Here is an 18,890-nt window from a genome sequence, read left to right on the forward strand (position 1 = left end):
TGTATAACCATGACACTACCTACCCAGGAGCAGTAAAGAGAATGTGCTTTCAGTTCTTTTATGGTGAATTGTTAGGATTTTCTGCACAGAACTTTCTGCATCCTCTTGCCTGAACCCCCTTATAACCTAAAACATGGGCTTTTGCAAGCTGTTTCACAGATATCAGATCTGTGGTTATAAAATGTACTTTCTGTATTAGTCACATCAGCATTGGTGGAATAGGTTGAGGAAAGAATGTACCACTAAACTGAAACTCTGCTTTATATTCAAGAATATCATAAAATGCTTATATACCAGGATTTATGCTTATATACCTAGAGCCATGTTTTCATCAAGTTTACCTCACCCCTTTCTAAGCCATCAGAGCATTTCCAATTTAACCATATATATGATAAAAGAAACAGCTCTGAGCAGGGATCTTTATCCATTTAACAAGTGTTTTCAACATTCCCTAGGCACAAGATCCTGTGCTCAGTGGAATTGCTTCCAAACCTCAGTGTGTGCTCAAATCACCTTGAAGCTTGTTTTAAAATACAGATTTCTAGATCACATCCCATTCTTACTAAATCAGAAACCTTGCCTGGGGGAGGCTAGAGGTTCTACGAATCTGTATTTTTTTTTTTTTTTTTTTTTTTTTTTTGCGGTATGCGGGCCTCTCACTGCTGTGGCCTCTCCCATCGCGGAGCACAGGCTCCGGACGCACAGGCCCAGCCGCCACGGCTCACGGGCCCAGCCGCTCCACGGCATGCGGGATCCCCCCGGACCGGGGCACGAACCCATGTCCCCTGCATCGGCAGGCGGACTCTCAACCTCTGCGCCACCAGGGAAGCCCGAATCTGTATTTTTTAACCAGTCCTCCAAAAAATCTGATAAATTTTTTCTGTGGATCTATCATGTTTGCAAACAATGAAGAGACACAAAGGTGAATCATACCTGAAACCTGCCTCAAAAAGAATGGAGAATATATTAGGATAAAAATCATGCATTAAGTTTTAAAAGTTACATGGGCCACAAGAGATGCTGAGTATGTATAAATGTATCATGGATACAAATACCTCGTCAAGGCCCCTAACCTGGGAAATGGAGTTGAGAATTTTAAACTGAAGATTTAAAAAAGAAAAGAAAGGGTAAAGGCTAACTTTTTCCTCTAGCTATATACTCTCTTTTAAAAAAATCTTTAACTACCACATTTGAATTGGTACCTTTAAACATCTATCTTTAGTCCAGCCATTCATCCAGGCTCTAGCCCCTGTGTCCAAGACTCCTATTAAAACAGTTCAATCCATATAGGCCATCTGCACCTCCACAACAGCTTATAAAAAGCTCATCTCTTCATCTTCCTATCTAGCTTCCTACATCTTCACTGGTGACTCAGAGCTAAAAAGCTGCCACTGTCGACCTCCCCACCCCTGACCAGGTACAATGTGACTGAGACCAGTGAACCTACCCCCTACGCACCCACCCTGGAATCTTCTGATATTTAGCCCATCAGCGCTATCAGGGACCCCATTACGTTGGCATTCTGAGACGAACACAACATGTACAGTGACTCTACCCAACCTTGACACAAGTGTGTCAAATCCCTGGCCCCTTTAGAGGGCCTGACGACAACTACACTCTCACTGACACTTTAACCTCCTATATCCATGCCCTTCCAATGCACTCACTTTGATCAATCCCCAAATCTGCTTTACACCTAGGCTTAAATGAGGGGGAAAAACCCACATTAACATGTAGATTGGCACCACTACAAATCCACAATGACCGACTTCAGTCAGACCCTCAATGCCACTTGACATTGTTTTTACTTGGCTTCCAAATGATTGTTCTAGGTACCATCATTCTCCTCAATATCCCTGCTCTATTCCCAAATCCTTCACTCTCAGTAGATGCCCCTGAATACTGCTTAAGACAATGTATAAATAATGCATATTAGAATGGTCAACATGTTTAGAGTTCCCTGAGTTAAAAAAAACTCATCTTTAACATAGTCCTCAACACGATGGCTCTAAAATCCTAAATCAGATTCCTACACACACATACACACACCCTACCTAATGTATTCTATATTCAATATTTAAAGGTTGATGATCTCCCCAACTGATGATTTCCCCAAATGTGCCATGCTCGCTCCTCTTGCCTGACTGCCATTATACATGCGAAACAGCAAGCCTGCAGGGACGATGCACATGGCCAAAAACATATTGATTCCTTTATTCATTCTATTCACTCATCATACCATAACCACTGAGAATCTACCATGTACCAGACGCTGTTCTAGGCCCTGAGAATACATTAGGCAACAAGACAGAAAAAGCCACTCCTTTTGTGCATCTTATACCCTTTTGAGTTCTCACCAGGCCTTTGAGAGCACAGATGGAATCAACATTCACAGCAGGGTAGATGATTCACGTCTACCACTATCTCAACATCCTGGTGATCTTGCATAAATATGGAAAAGCAAAGAGAAAGGACTGAAACTATGCAAAGCTATGAACTATTTGACTTCACTGAACAACACTTTTTTTTTTTTTTAAGAAGATGTTGGGGGTAGGAGTTTATTAATTTATTTATTTATTTTTGCTGTGTTGGGTCTTCGTTTCTGTGCGAGGGCTTTCTCTAGTTGTGGCAAGCGGGGGCCACTCTTCATCATGGTGCGCGGGCCTCTCACTATCGCGGCCTCTCTTGTTGTGGAGCACAGGCTCCAGATGCGCAGGCTCAGTAGTTGTGGCTCACGGGCCTAGTTGCTCCGTGGCATGTGGGATCCTCCCAGACCAGGGCTCGAACCCGTGTCCCCTGCATTAGCAGGCAGATTCCCAACCACTGCGCCACCAGGGAAGCCCCTGAACAACACTTTTAATCAGACATGTCCCATTAAATAACAATAATTGTTTTTTAAATAACATAGTACTTTGTGAAAATTGGAGGGAAATATCAACTTCCAACCATGTTCTATTATGAGCTATTTTTATGTTAAGTCAAACAGAATTAAAACACGATTTAGGTCTTTGTACTACAATGATCCAATTTACCTTACGAATGTAATTTATCAATAAAACACCAGAACTGGAGAATATTAACACATAGTTACAAAATTAACTATATAGTGAATAACACAAACCACATTTTATTTTTTCCCTTTCCTCTTGCTTGCTCTCTGCCCTGAAACTCCAGCCAGAAACAGAATTTCTGAAGTTCAGCAATATGTTCTAAAACAACAGATTCTGAAGTTCAACAACATTCAGAGAACTGCCTCCAAATGGATGAAATTGAACCAAAACTCCAGGGAGAAGCACAATTAACAGTATATTAAAGTATGTCTAAAAGTTGATATGGATCAACAGAACAGAATACAGAGCCCAGAAATAAACCTACACACCTATGGTTAATTAATCTTAAACAAAGGAGGCAAGAATATACAATGGAAAAAAGACAGTCTCTTCAGTAAGTGGTGTTGGGAAAGTTGGACACACACTTCATGTAAATCAGTGAAGTTAGAACACACCTTCACACCATACACAAAAACTCAAAATGGCTTAAAGATTTAAACATAAGACATGACACCATAAAACTCCTAGAAGAAAAGCATAAGAAAAACATTCTCTGACATAATTCGTACCAATGTTTTCTTAGGTCAGTCTCCCAAGGCAATAGAAACAAAAGCAAAAATAAGTAAATGGGACCTAATCAAACTTAAAAGCTCCTGTGCAACAAAGGAAACCATAAACAAAACGAAAAGATAACCTACAGACTGGAAGAAAATATTTGCAAATAATGCAGCTGACAACGGCTTAATCTCCAAAATATACAAATAGCTCATACAACTCAACAACAAAAAAACAAAAACCCAATCAAAAAATGGGCAGAAGATCTAAATAGACATTTTTTCCAAAAGAGACATACAGATGGCCAACAGGCACGTGAAAAGATGCTCAACATGGCTAATTATTAAAGAAATGCAAATCAAAACTACAATGAGGTACTACCTCACACCAGTCAGAAGAGCCATCCTAAAAAACCTACAAATAACAAATGCTGGAGAGGGTGTGGAGAAAAGGGAACCCTCCTACACTATTGGTGGGAATGTAAGTTGGTGCAGCCACTATGGAAAACAAAATGGAGCTTCCTCAAAAAGCTAAAAATAGAGTTGCCATATGATCCAGCAATCCCACTCCTGGGCATATATCCAGACAAAACTATAATTCAAAAAGATACATGCACCCTTATGATCATAGCAGCACTATTCACAATAGCCAAGAGATGGAAACAACCTGAATGTCCTTCAACAGAGGAATGGATAAAGAAGATGTGGTACATATATACCATGGAATACTACGTAGAAACAAAAAGAATGAAATAATGCCACTTGCAGCAACATGGATGGACCTAGAAATTATCATACTAAGTGAAGTAAGTCAGAAAGAAAAATAACATACGATATCATTTATATGTGGAATCTAAAATATGACACAAATGAACCTATCTACAAAACAGAAACAGATTCACAGACACAGAGAACAGACAAATGGTTGCCAAGGGTAGGGGGAGGGATTGGTTGGGGGTTTGGGGTTAGCACATGCAAACTATTATATATAGAATGGATAAACAACAAAGTCCTACTGTATAGAGCAGAGAACTATATTCAATATCCTGTGATAAACCATAATGGAAAAGAATATAAAAAAGAATGTATAGATATTATAACTGAATCACTTTGCTATACAGCAGAAGCTAACACAACATTGTAAATCAACTATACGTCAATTTAAAAAAACTTTTTTTAAAAAGGAGTGAAATTCTGACACATGCTACAACATGGATGAACCTTGAAGACATGCTAAGCAAAGTACACCAGACACAAAGGACAAATATTGTATGATTCCACTTATGAGGTGCCTAGAATAGGCAAATTCATAGAGACTGAAAAGTAGAATAGAGGTTACCAGGGCTGGGGGAAGGGAGGAAAGAGGAGTTACTGCTTAATGGGTAAAGATTTTCAATTTGAGAAGATGACAGTTCTGGAGATGCAAGTGGTGATGGTGGCAACAGTGTGAATATACTAAATGCCACTGATCTATACACCTAAAAACAGTTTACATGGTAAATTTCATCCTATGTGTATTTTACCACAATAAAAAATGTGGCCTAAAATATGTCTAAAAGTTGGAATCATCTTGCTTTTTTTTCCATTCAGAAATGTATCTTCTACTCATTATATAAATAGGAATAGGCAATAACACATTTTTATTTTTAAAAGAACCTTCAAAACAAGAGGAATATATTACTGACAGTATAAGTTAATTTCTCTTGATGTAGTTTCTATATTTTCTTCAAATAATTAACTTAATTTGCCCATTAGGTACAAGGTATTGATTGTATAATCCTGAGTTACATTAGTTAAATGTCAATTTGCACTGCATATTACTTTGTAAACTGTGAAGGAATACATATAAGGTATTGCTATTGTATTAAATGATACTTACTTTTCACCAAGAGAGCCACAAGTAACATCAGTCAGTAGAGAAAAGGCAAAATTCTCTGTCACTTCAGTAAAGTGACTGAATCCCCTAGTGTCCTTGCGTTTTGGGTTAACAAGAGCACAAAGAATGTCATAGAAAAGATTTCGGCTTTCAATGCTTAATGCTTGCTTCTTTCCTTCAACAGTTATCTGGAAAAAATCCAAGTATGAAAATATATGTTCAAAAATAAACTGCTTAAATGATATATATGGTATAACTTGTTCTTTATTACCAGTTACTAACATTAACAAAAATAAAGATGAACCTATAAAGAATTTAAGAGAAGTTAGCATCAAAATCATATTTCAAATACATCTATACTTTAAAAAGCATAAATAATCATTTTATAAAGAAAAGGCATAATCACCAAAATATTTTCTCTTTAATATCTAGTTAAAGCCCCAAACAGTTGCATTGGTCACTTAATTTTAACTACAATAATTAACATCATGAGTCAAATTAATCTCACTTTTATACCTACCCCAAGATTCTGTTTTCTTTTGACCAACAACTAAGGAAATAGACACAAGGATATATGTCTATAATAGAAGAAAATTTATTCTTATCTGTTTTTTATTGGACAGAAGCCACCACGTATCACTAAATTTCTCAAACATCAAATGAGAAAATCCTTTTCCAACCAAGAGTAGTCAAGAGCTCCTGATACTCTTGCCTTTATTGGTAAGTATGAGCCTTCCTACCTGAAAGGACTGGGTTATTTGTTGTTTGAGGGACAAGAAGAGTAAGAGGAAAATAGCCTTCATGATTTAATTTTTACCCCTCACATGAATGATGGGGGACACATTTTTACTGTCAGAGTAAGCATGGGTGTGAAGCCACTGACTTGTTATTCCACTACACTCTTAGATACCTGAGGAGTCCCTATTAATTCTTCAAAATCCAAATTAGTCATCACTTTTTCTGTGATTTCTACCCTATGCCCCAGCTGCTGGCATACATGACTACACTCTGTAACTTGCACATACTTTTACTAATGAACTTATGACAATGTTGAAATGATTTTTTCTGTTACTGCTGTTAGTTGAGCTCACTGAGAAAGTGGCTCAATGTTCTCTATATTTTTTAAATAACTTTGTAATCTATAGAGTGCCGAGATGATGGCTGAACTCAAGATTTAAGTTTATAAGAGTAGCCATCTTAAAGACAATTAGGAATAATGGAGAATAATACACAGGAAAAAGATAAAAGGTACAAAATGAAATTTAACAAGGTAAAAACTACAATGGGGAGACAGGGAACAGCCCATTGGTTACTAAAACGATCAAACTGAATATGTTAAATGAAAAATAAGCTCAAGGAACACTCCCAGAACTCAGAGAAAACATTACAGACAAGTGGGACAAACCTGTAAGATACAATAAGCATATAAAATATTAGGTAAAAGAAAAAAGCAACATAGTTCCTTGATAAGCTAAAGAAATACGTCTAAAATGCAGAGTTTGCTTTATTCCACAGAAAATTAGGAAAAGAAAAAACACCAGATGTATTTGGGTGATTTTTAAATATAATTTCAAGAGTTTTTAAAAAATCTTACCAGAAATCAGACAGGAAAAATATTACTAACAGAGAAATAAAAATTCATTCTGACATCACACTTTTTTTGCAAATGAAATGACAGAAGCCAACAGAGCAACATAAGCAGTTTCAGGATGTTAAGGCTGTGATCAAAGAATTCTAGAGCCACTCAAACTTTCATACATATTCAAGGGTAACAGAAAGTTTCTTTCAGCAAAGCACACAAAAAATAAAACAAGGGGGGAGACCTTCAAGATGGCAGAGGAGTAAGACGTGGAGATCACCTTTCTCCCCACAAATACATCAAAAATACATCTACATGTGGAACAACTCCTACAAAAAACCTACTGAACGCTTCCAGAAGACCTCAGACTTCCCAAAAGATGCTCTCAGCTGACCTACACACAGAGGCGGGGCCAAATCCAAAGCTGAACCCCAGGAGCAGTGCGAACAAAGAAGAGAAAGGGAAATCTCTCCCAGCAGCCTCAGGAGCAGCGGATTAAATCTCCACAATCAACCTGATGTACCCTGCATCTGTGGAATACCTGAATAGACAACGAATCATCCCAAATTGAGGCAGTGGACTTTGGGAGCAACTGCAGACTTGGGGTTTGCATTCTGCATCTAATTTGTTTCTGGTTTTATGTTTAACTTAGATTAGTATTTAGAGCTTATTATCATTGATAGATTTGTTTATTGATTGGTTGCTCTATTCCTTTTTCTCTTTTATATATATATTTTTTTTCCTTTTTCTCTTTTTGTGAGTGTGTATGTGTATACTTTTTGTGTCATTTTGTCTACATAGCTTTACTTTTGCCATTTGTCCTAGGGTTCTGTCTGTCCGTTTTTTTGTTTGTTTGTTTGTTTAATATAGTATTCAGTGCTTCTCATCATTGGTGGATTGGGTTTTTTGTTCGGTTGCTATCTTCTTTCTTTCTTTTTTCTTTTCTTTTATTACTTTTCAATTATTTGATTTTTAATAATTTTCTTCTTTTATTGTAATAACTTTATTTCTTTTTATTTTATTTTTCTCTTTCTTTCTTTCTTTCTTTCTTTTTTTCTCCCTTTTCTTCTGAGCCATGTGGCTGACAGGGTCTTGGTGCTCTGGCTGGGTGTCAGGCCCGTGGCTCTGACATGGGAGAGCCAAGTTCAGGACATTGGTCCACCAGAGACCTCCCAGCTCCACGTATTATCAAGTGGAAAAAGCTCTCTCAGAGATCTCCATGTCAACGCTAAGACCCAGCTCCACTCAACAACCAGCATACTACAGTGCTGGACACCCTATGCCCAACAACTAGCAAGACAGGGGCACAATCCCACCCATTAGCAGAGAGGGTACCTAATATCATAATAAGGTCACAGATACCCCAAAACACACCACAGGACATGGTCCTGCCCACCAGAAAGACATGATCCAACCTCATCCACCAGAACACAGGCACCAGTCCCCTCCACCAGGAAGCCTACACAACTCACAGAACCAACCTCACCCACTGGGGGCAGGCACCAAAAACAATGGGAACTACAAAACTGCAGGCTGTGAAAAGGAGACCCCAAACACAGTAAGTTAAGCATAATGAGAAGAGAGAGAAATACACAGCAGATGAAGGAGCAAGGTAAAAACCCACTCCACCAAACAAATGAAGAGGAAATAGGCAGTCTACCTGAAAAAGAATTCAGACTAATGATAGTAAAGATGATCCAAAATCTTGGAAACAGAATAGACAAAATGCAAGAAACAGTTAACAAGGACCTACAAGAACGAAAGAGCAAACAAACAGAGATTAACAACACAATAAATGAAATTTAAAATTCTCTACAAGGAGTCAATAGCAAAATAACTGAGGCAGAAGAATGGATAACTGACCTGGAAGATAAAATAGTGGAAATAACTACGGCAAAGCAGAAAAAAGAAAAAAGAATGAAAATAATTGAGGACAGTCTTAGAGACCTCTGGGACAACATTAAACGCAACAACATTTGAATTACAGGGGTACCAGAAGAAGAGAAAAAGAAAGGGACTGAGAAAATATTTGAAGAGATTATAGTTGAAAACTTCCCTAATATGGGAAAGGAAATAGTCAGTCAAGTCCAGAAAGCACAGAAAGTCCCATACAGGATAAATCCAAGGAGAAACACACCAAGACATGTATTAATCAAACCATCAAAAATTACATACAAAGAAAAAATATTAAAAGCAAAAAGGGAAAAACAACAAATAACACACAAGGGAATCCCCATAAGGTTAACAGCTGATCTTACAGCAGACACTCTGCAAGCCAGAAGGGAGTGGCAAGACATATTTAAAGTGATGAAAGGGAAAAACATAAAACCAAGATTACTCTACCCAGCAAGGATCTCATTCAGATTCGACAGAGAAATTAAAACCTTTACAGACAAACAAAACCTAAGAGAATTCAGCACCACCAAACCATCATTACAACAAATGCTAAAGGAACTTCTCTAGGCATGAAACACAAGAAAAGGAAAAGACCTACAATAACAAACCCAAAACAATTAAGAAAATGGTAATAGGAACATACATATCAATAATTACCTGAAATGTAAATGGATTAAATGCTCCCACCAAGGCACAGACCAGCTGAATGGGTACAAAAACAAGACCTGTATATATGCTGTCTACAAGAGACCCACTTCAGACCTAGACACATACAAAAGTGAGGGGATGGAAAAACATTCCATGCAAATGAAAATCAACAGAAAGCTGGAGTAGCAATTCTCATATCAGAAATAATAGACTTTAAAATAGAGACTATTACAAGAGACAAAGAAGGACACTACATAATGATCAGGGATCGATCAAAGAAGAAGATAAAACAATTGTAAATGTTTATGAACCCAACATAGGCGAAACTAAATACATTAGGCAAATGCTAACAGCCGTAAAAGAGAAAATCGACAGTAACACAATCATAGTAGGGGACTTTAACACCCCATTTTCACCAATGGACAGATCATACAAAATGAATATAAATAAGGAAACACAAGCTTTAAGTAACACATTAAACAAGATAGAATTAATTGGTATTAATAGGACATTCCATGCAAAAACAACAGAACACACTTTCTTCTCAAGTGCTCATGGAACATTCTGCAGGATAGATCATATCATGGGTCACAAAATAGGCTTGGTATATTAGAGAAAACAGAAATCGTATCAAGTATCATTTCCAGTCACAATGCTATGAGACTAGATATCAATTATAGGAAAAAATCTGTAAAAAATACAAACACGGGCTTCCCTGGTGGCGCAGTGGTTGAGAGTCTGCCTGCCGATGCAGGGGATACGGGTTCTTGCCCCGGTCTGGGAAGATCCCACATGCCACGGAGCAGCTGGGCCCGTGAGCCATGGCCACTGAGCCTGTGAGTCCGAAGCCTGTGCTCCACAACGGGAGAGGTCACAACAGTGAGAGGCCTGCGTACCGCAAAAAAAATTAAAAAAAGAAAAAAAAAGAAAAATACAAACACATGGAGGCTAAAAAATACACTACTTAATAACCAAGAGATCACTGAAGAAAATATAAAATACCTAGAAACAAATGACAATGAAAACACGACGACCCAAAACCTATGGGATGCAGCAAGAGCAGATCTAAGAGGGAAGTTTATAGCAATACAATGCTACCACAAGAAACAGAAACATCTCAAATAAGCAACCTAACCTTACACCTAAAGCAATTAGAGAAAGAAGAACAAAAAAACCCTAAGTTAGCAGGAGGAAAGAAATCATAAAGATCAGATCAGAAATAAATGAAAAAGAAATGAAGGAGGTCCTCACGGTGAGCCACAGCCACCTCCAGCCTCCGCAGGAACCCTCCAACACTAGCAGGAAAGAGATCTTCACATAAACAGATTCTTACTGGCTGGTATGAAGAGTCATTGCATGAACCGCAATGTGTTAGGTTATCCATCCACCCTTCTTTCAGGCAATAACGTGTCAAATTCTCAGTCCACGAAGATAGAACCTAATTAGTCTAGTTATCACTTATCAAAATGTCATTCCCTTCTCCTGTGACTGGTTCAGGGGCAGTCATATGTCCCAGTTCTAGCCAAAGAGCGGTAATAAAGGTCTGAAAGGGGATATCTGGGAAAGATTTTCTTATTCCGAAGGAGACATCTGAAGAGGATATTTCTGCACCTCTGGAGCTGTAGAAACTCATCTTGTGACCATCAAGTAAGCCAGCTTGCAGCCTCACCCACCAGAGAGCAGACAACAGAAGCAAGAAGAACTAAAATCCTGCAGCCTGTGGAACAAAAACCATATTCGGAAAAAGATAAACAAGATGAAAATGCAGAGGACTTTGTACCAGATGAAGGAACAAGATAAAACGCCAGAAAAACAACTAAATGAAGTAGAGACAGGAAAACTTCCAAGAAAAAGAATTCAGAATAATGATAGTGAAGATGATCCAGGACCTAGTAAAAAGTAATGGAGGCAAAGATCAAGAAGATGCAAGAAATATTTAACAAAGACCTAGAAGAATTAAGAAACAAACACTTAGAAGAATGAAGGACAAACAAACCAAGATGAACAATACAATAACTGAAATGAGAAATACACTACAAGGAATCAATAGCAGAATAAGTGAGGCAGAAGAACGGATAAGTGACCTGGAAGACAGAATGGTGGAATTCACAGCCGTAGAACAGAATAAAGAAAAAAGAATGAAAAGAAATGAAGACACCCTAAGAGACCTCTGGGACAACGTTAAATGCAACAACATTCACATTATAGGGGTCCCAGAAGGAGAAGAGACAGAGAAAGGACCCAAGAAACTATTTGAAGAGATTATAGTTGAAAACTTACCTAACATGGGAAAGGAAATAGCCACCCAAGTCCAGGAAGCACAGAGAGTCCCAGGCAGGATAAACCAAAGGAGAAAGGCACCGAGACACACAGTGATGAAACTGACAAAAATTAAAAACAAAGAAAAATTATTGAAAGCAACAAGGGAAAAACAACAAATAACACACAAGGGAACTCCCATAAGGTTAACAGCTGATTCCTCAGCAGAAACTCTACAAGCCACGAGGGAATGGCATGATATATTTAAAGTGATGAAACGGAAGAAACTACAACCAAGATTACTCTACTCAGCAAGGATCTCATTCAGATTTGATGGAGAAATCAAAAGCTTTACAGACAAACAAAAGCTAAGAGAATTCAGCACCACCACACCAGCTCTAGAACAAATGCTAATGGAACTTCTCTAAGAGGGAAACATAAGAGAAGAAAAGGACCTACAAAAACAAACCAATAACAATTAGGAAAACGGTAATAGGACATACATATCGATAATTACCTTAAAAGCGAATGGATTAAATGCTCCAACCAAAAGACACAGGCTCGCTGAATGGATACAAAAACAAGACTCATCTATATGCTGTCTATAAGAAACCCACTTCAGACCTAGGGACACATACAGACTGAAAGTGAGGGGATGGAAAAAGATATTCTGTGCAAAAGGAAATCAAAAGAAAGCTGGAGTAGCAATACTCATATCAGATAAAACAGACTTTAAAATAAAGAATGTTACACGAGACAAGGAAGGACACTACATAATGATCAAGTGATCAATCCAAGAAGAAGATATAACAATTATAAATGTATATGCACCCAACATAGGAGCACCTCCATACATAAGGCAACTGCTAACAGCTCTAAAAGAGGAAATCGACAGTAACACAATAATAGTGGGGGACTTTAACACCTTACTTACACCAATGGACAGGTCATCCAAACAAAAAATTAATAAAGAAACAAAAGCTTTAAATGACACAATAGACCACATAGATTTAATTGATATTTATAGGACATTCCATCCAAAAATAGCAGATTACACTTTCTTCTCAAGTGCACATGGAACATTCTCCAGGATAGATCACATCTTGGGTCACAAATCAAGCGTCAGTAAATTTAAGAAAATTGAAATCATATCCAGCATCTTTTCTGACCACAACGCTATGAGATTAGAAATCAATTACAGGGAAAAAAACATGAGAAACACAAACACATGGAGGCTAAACAATACATTACTAAACAGCCAAGAGATCACTGAAGAAATCAAAGAGGAAATCAAAAAATACCTAGAAAAAAATGACAAGGAAAACATGACGATCCAAAACCTGTGGGATGCAGCAAAAGGAGCTCTAAGAGGGAAGTTTATAGCAATACAAGCCTACCTCAAGAAACAAGAAAATTTCAACTACACAATCTAACCTTACACCTAAAGGAATTAGAGAAAGAAGAACAAACGAAACCCAAAGATTAGTAGAAGGAAAGAAATCATAAGATCAGAGAAGAAACAAATGAAATAGAAACAGAAAACAATAGCAAAGATCAATAAAACTAAAAGCTGGTCCTTTGAGAAGATAAACAAAATTGATAAACCATTAGCCAGACTCATCAAGAAAAAGAGGGAGAGGACTCATATCAGTAAAATTAGAAATGAAAAGGAGAACTTACAACAGACACACCAGAAATACAAAGCATCCTAAGAGACTACTACAAGTAACTCTGTGCCAATAAAATGGACAACCTGGAAGAAACTCCTTTCTAAGAAATTCTTAGAAAGGTGTAACCTTCCAAGACAGAACCAGGAAGAAATAGAAAACATGAACGGACCAATCACAAGTAATGAAATTGAAACTGTGATTAAAAATCTTCCAATAAACAAAAGTCCAGGACCAGATGACTTCAAAGATGAATTCTATCAAATGTTTAGAGAAGAGCTAACACCCATCCTTCTCAAACTCTTCCAAAAAATTGCAAAGGAAGGAACACTCCCAAACTCATTCTATGAGGCCACCATCACCCTGATACCAAAACCAGACAAAGATACCACAAAAAAAGAAAATTACAATATCACTGATGAATATAGATGCAAAAATCCTCAACGAAATACTAGCAAACAGAATCCAACAACACATTAAAAGGATCATACACCATGATCAAGTAGGATTTATCCCAGGGATGCAAGGATTCTTCAATACACACAAATCAATCAATGTGATATACCATATTAACAAATAGAAGAATAAAAACCATATGACCATCTCAATAGATGCAGAAAAAGCTTTCGACAAAATTCAACACCCATTTATGATAAAAACTATCCAGAAAGTAGGCATAGAGGGAACTTTCCTCAACAAAATTTAAGGCCATAAATGACAAACCCACAGCCAACATCGGTCTCAATGGTGAAAAACTGAAACCATTTCCTCTAAGATCAGAAACAAGACACTCTTGTCCACTCTCACCACTATTATTCAACACAGTTTTGGAATTTTTAGCCACAGCAATCAGAGAAGAAAAGGAATCCAAATCAGAAAAGAAGTAAAACTGTCACTGTTTGCAGACAACATGATACTATACATAGAGTCCTAAAGATGCTACCAGAAAACTACTACAGCTAATCAATGAATTTGGTAAAGTTGCAGGATACAAAATTAATGCACAGAAATCTCTTGCATTCCTATATACTAATGATGAAGAATCTGAAAGAGAAATTAAGGAAACACTCCCATTTACCATTGCAACAAAAAGAATAAAATACCTAGGAATAAACCTACCAAGGGAGACAAAACACCTGTATGCAGAAAACTATAAGACAGTGATGAAAGAAATTAAAGATGATACAAATAGATGGAGAGATATACCATGTTCTTGGATTGGAAGAAGCAACATTGTGAAAATGAATATACTACCAAAGCAATCTACAGATTCAATGCAATCCCTATCAAACTACCAATGGCATTTTGCACAGAAGTAGAACAAAAAATTTCACAGTTTGTATGGAAATACAAAAGACCCTGAACAGCCAAAGCAATCTTGAGGAAGAAAAACAGAGCTGGAAGCATCAGGTTCCCGGACTTCAGACTATATTACAAAGCTACAGTAATCAAGACAGTATGGTACTGGCACAAAGACAGACATATGGATCAATGGTACAGTATAGAAAGCCCAGAGATAAACCCACATACATATGGTCACCCTATTTTTGATAAATGAGGCAAGAATATAAAATGGAGAAAAGACAGCCTCTTCAATAAGTGGTGCTGGGAAAACTGGATAGGGACATGTAAAAGAATAAAATTAGAATACTCCCTAGCACCATACACAAAAATAAATTCAAAATGGATTAAAGACCTAAATGTAAGGCCAGACACTATCAAACTCTTAGAGGAAACCATAGGCAGAACACTGCACGACATAAATCACAGCAAGATCCTTTTTGACCCACCTCCTAGAGAAATGGAAATAAAAACAAAAATAAACAAATGGGACCCAATAAAACTTAAAAGCTTTTGCACAGCAAAGGAAACCATAAACAAGATGAAAAGACAACCCTCAGAATGGGAGAAAATAATTGCAACTTAAGCAACTGACAAAGGATTAATCTCCAAAATTTACAAGCATCTCATGCAGCTCAATATCAAAAAAAACAAACAAACAAATCTAAAAATGGGCAGAAGACCCAAACAGACATTTCTCCAAGGCAGATATACAGATTGCCAACAAACATATGAAAGGATGCTCAACATCACTAATCATTAGAGAAATGCAAATCAAAACTACAGTGAGGTATCTCCTCACACCAGTCAGAATGGTCATCATCAAAAAATCTACAAACAATAAATGCTGAGGAGCCGGAGGAAGATGGCGGAAGAGTAAGACGCGGAGATCACCTTCCTCCCCACAGATACATCAGAAATTCATCTACACGTGGAACACCTCCAACAGAACACCTACTGAACGCTGACAGAAGACCTCAGACCCCCCAAAAGGCAAGAAACTCCCCACATACCTGGGTAGGTCAAAAGAAAAAAAGAATAAACAGAGACAATAGGATATGGACGGGACCTGCACCAGTGGGAGGGAGCCGTGAAGGAGGGAAGGTTTCTACACACTACAAGCCCCTTCGAGGGCGGAGACTGCAGGTGGCGGAGGGGGAAAGCTTCGGAGTAGCGGAGGAGAGCACAGCAACAGGGGTGCGGAGGGCAAAGCAGAGAGATTTTGGCACAGAGGATCGGTGCCCTCAGGCACACACCAGCCCGAGAGACTTGTCTGCTCGGCCGCCAGGGCGGGCGGGGCTGGGAGCTGAGGCTCGGGTATCGGCTTTCAGTCGGAGCGCAGGGAGAGGACTGGGGCTGGCGGCAGGAAGAGACCCTGAAGGGGTTAGTGCTAGCCCGGAGGGAGTCCGGGGAAAGGGTCTGGAGCTACCGGAGAGGCAAGAGACTTTTTTCCCTTTTGTTGCCTGGTGCGCGAGGAGAGGGCATTCCCCTCCCTCCCCTCTGCCTGAGTGAGCCAGAGCCCCCGAATCAGCGGCTCCTTTAAACCCGTCCTGTCTGAGCGAAGAACGGACGCCCTCCGGCGACCTACGCGCAGAGGCGGGGCCAGGTCCAAGGCTGAGACCCGGGAGCTGTGAGAGCAGAGACAGGGAAATCTCTCTGTGCAGCCTCCGAGGCAGCGGATTAAAGCTCCACGGTCCATTTGATGTGCCCTGCGTCTGTGGAGTGCATGAATGGACAGCGAATCATCCCAAATTGAGGAAGTGGACCTTGAGGACAAGATTTAAGACTTTCCCCCCCTTTTTTTTTCCTCTCTTTACAACGAATTATCTCAAATTAAGGAGGTGGACTTAGCAAGATTTCAGACTTTTCGCCCTTTTCCTCTTTTTACAACGAATTATCCCAAATCGAGGAGGTGGACTTGGAGAGCAAGATTTTTTATTTTTCCCCCTGCTCTCTTTTTGTGAATGTGTATGTGTAATCTTCTGTGTAAGATTCTCTCTGTATAGCTTTGCTTCCACCATATGTCCCAGGGTTCTATCGGTCCGTGTTTTTTTTCAATAATTACTTTTTAATTTTAATAACGCTACTATATTTCATACTTTATTCTATTTTACTTTACCTGCTCTTTCTTTTTTTCCTCCCTTCCCTTCCTCCCTCCCTCCCTCCGCTCCTCCTTTCCTTCTTTCTTTTTCTTTCCTCCATCCCTCCCTCCCTCCCACCCTTCTTCTTTCCACTTTCTTTTTCTTTCCTTCCTCCCTCCCTCCCTCCCTCCTGTCTTTCTTTCTTTCTTTCCTTCCTCCCTCCCTCCCTCTCTTCTTCCATTCACTCTTCCTTTTGCTTTCATTCCTCCCTCCCTCCCTCCTTTCTTTCCTTCTTTCTTTCCATCCTTCCTCCCTCCCCCCTTTCTTTCTTTCTTCCTTCCTTCCTTCCCTTCTTCCTTTCTTTCAATCTCTCTTTCTTTCTTCTACTAATTATTTCTCTCTACTTTTTCTCACTGTTATTCTGAGCCGGGTGGATGAAAGGCTCTTGGTGCTGCAGCCAGGAGTTAGTGCTGTGCCTCTGAAGTGGGAGAGCCAACTTCAGGACACGGGTCCACAAGAGACCTCCCAGCTCCACATAATATCAAGCAGCGAAAATCTCCCAGGGATCTCCATCTCAACACCAGCACCCAGCTTCAGTCAACGACCAGCAAGCTACAGTGCTGGTCACCCTATGCCAAGCAACTAGCAAGGCAGGAACACAACCCCACCCATTAGCAGAGAGGCTACCTAAAAACATAATAAGGCCACAGACACCCCAAAACACACCACCAGACGTGGACCTGTCCACCAGAAAGACAAGATCGAGCTTCAACCACCAGAACACAGGCATTAGTCCCCCCCACCAGGAAGCCTACACAACCTACTGAAACAACCTTAGCCACGGGGGACAGACACCAAAAACAACGGGAACTACGAATCTGCAGCCTGCAAAAAGGAGACCCCAAACACAGTAACATAAGCAAAATGAGAAAGCAGAAAAACACACAGCAGGTGAAGGAGCAAGATAAAAACCTACCAGACCTAACAAATGAAGAGGTAATAGGCAGTCTACCTGAAAAAGAATTCAGAATAATGATAGTAAAGCTGATCCAAGATTCTATTTCCCAGATCCAAAATCTTGGAAATAGAATAGACAATATGCAAGAAACAGTTAACAAGGACCTAGAAGAACTAAAGATGAATCAAGCATCGATTAAAAACACAATAAATGAAATGAAAAATACTCTAGATGGGATCAATAGAAGAATAACTGAGGCAGAAGAACGGATAAGTGAGGTGGAAGATAAAATAGTGGAAATAACTGATGCAGAGCAAAATAAAGAAAAAAGAATGAAAAGAACAGAGGACAGTCTCAGAGACCTCTGGGACAACATTAAACGCACCAACATTCGAATTATAGGGGTTCCAGAAGAAGAAGAGAAAAAGAAAGGGACTGAGAAAATATTTGAAGAGATTATAGTTGAAAACTTCCCCAATATGGGAAAGGAAATAGTTAATCAAGTCCAGGAGGCACAGAGAGTCCCATACAGAATAAATCCAAGAAGAAATACGCCAAGACACATATTAATCAAACTGTCAAAAATTAAACACAAAGAAATCATATTAAAAGCAGCAAGGGAAAAACAACAAATAACACACAAGGGAATCCCCATCAGGTTAACAGCTGATCTCTCAGCAGAAACTCTACAAGCCAGAAGGGAGTGGCAGGACATAATTAAAGTGATGAAGGAGAGAAACCTGCAACCAAGATTACTCTACCCAGCAAGGATCTCACTCAGATTTGATGGAGAAATTAAAACGTTTACAGACAAGCAAAAGCTGAGAGAGTTCAGCACCACCAAACCAGCTTTACAACAAATGCTAAAGGAACTTCTCTAGGCAAGAAACACAACAGAAGGACTATACCTACAACAACGAACCCAAAGCCATTAAGGAAATGGGAATAGGAACATACATATCAATAATTACCTTAAATGTA

At 38.9% G+C, this 18,890-nt stretch overlaps 1 protein-coding gene across 1 annotated transcript in view; it reads right to left on the minus strand.

Annotated features, from left to right (window-relative positions):
* Positions 1 to 18,890, minus strand: part of ADGRV1 (adhesion G protein-coupled receptor V1) — a gene marked incomplete at both ends in the record, with an annotated part of 526,225 nt that overhangs the window by 298,071 nt on the left and 209,264 nt on the right. The window contains one exon of the mRNA XM_079702360.1: positions 5,484 to 5,668. Coding sequence (XP_079558486.1) covers positions 5,484 to 5,668 — 185 coding nt within the window. The remainder of the gene's footprint in view (positions 1 to 5,483; positions 5,669 to 18,890) is intronic.

The sequence above is a fragment of the Hyperoodon ampullatus genome (genome assembly GCF_949752795.1).
Source record: "Hyperoodon ampullatus genome assembly, chromosome: 4".
Classification (NCBI taxonomy): Eukaryota; Metazoa; Chordata; class Mammalia; order Artiodactyla; family Ziphiidae; genus Hyperoodon; species Hyperoodon ampullatus.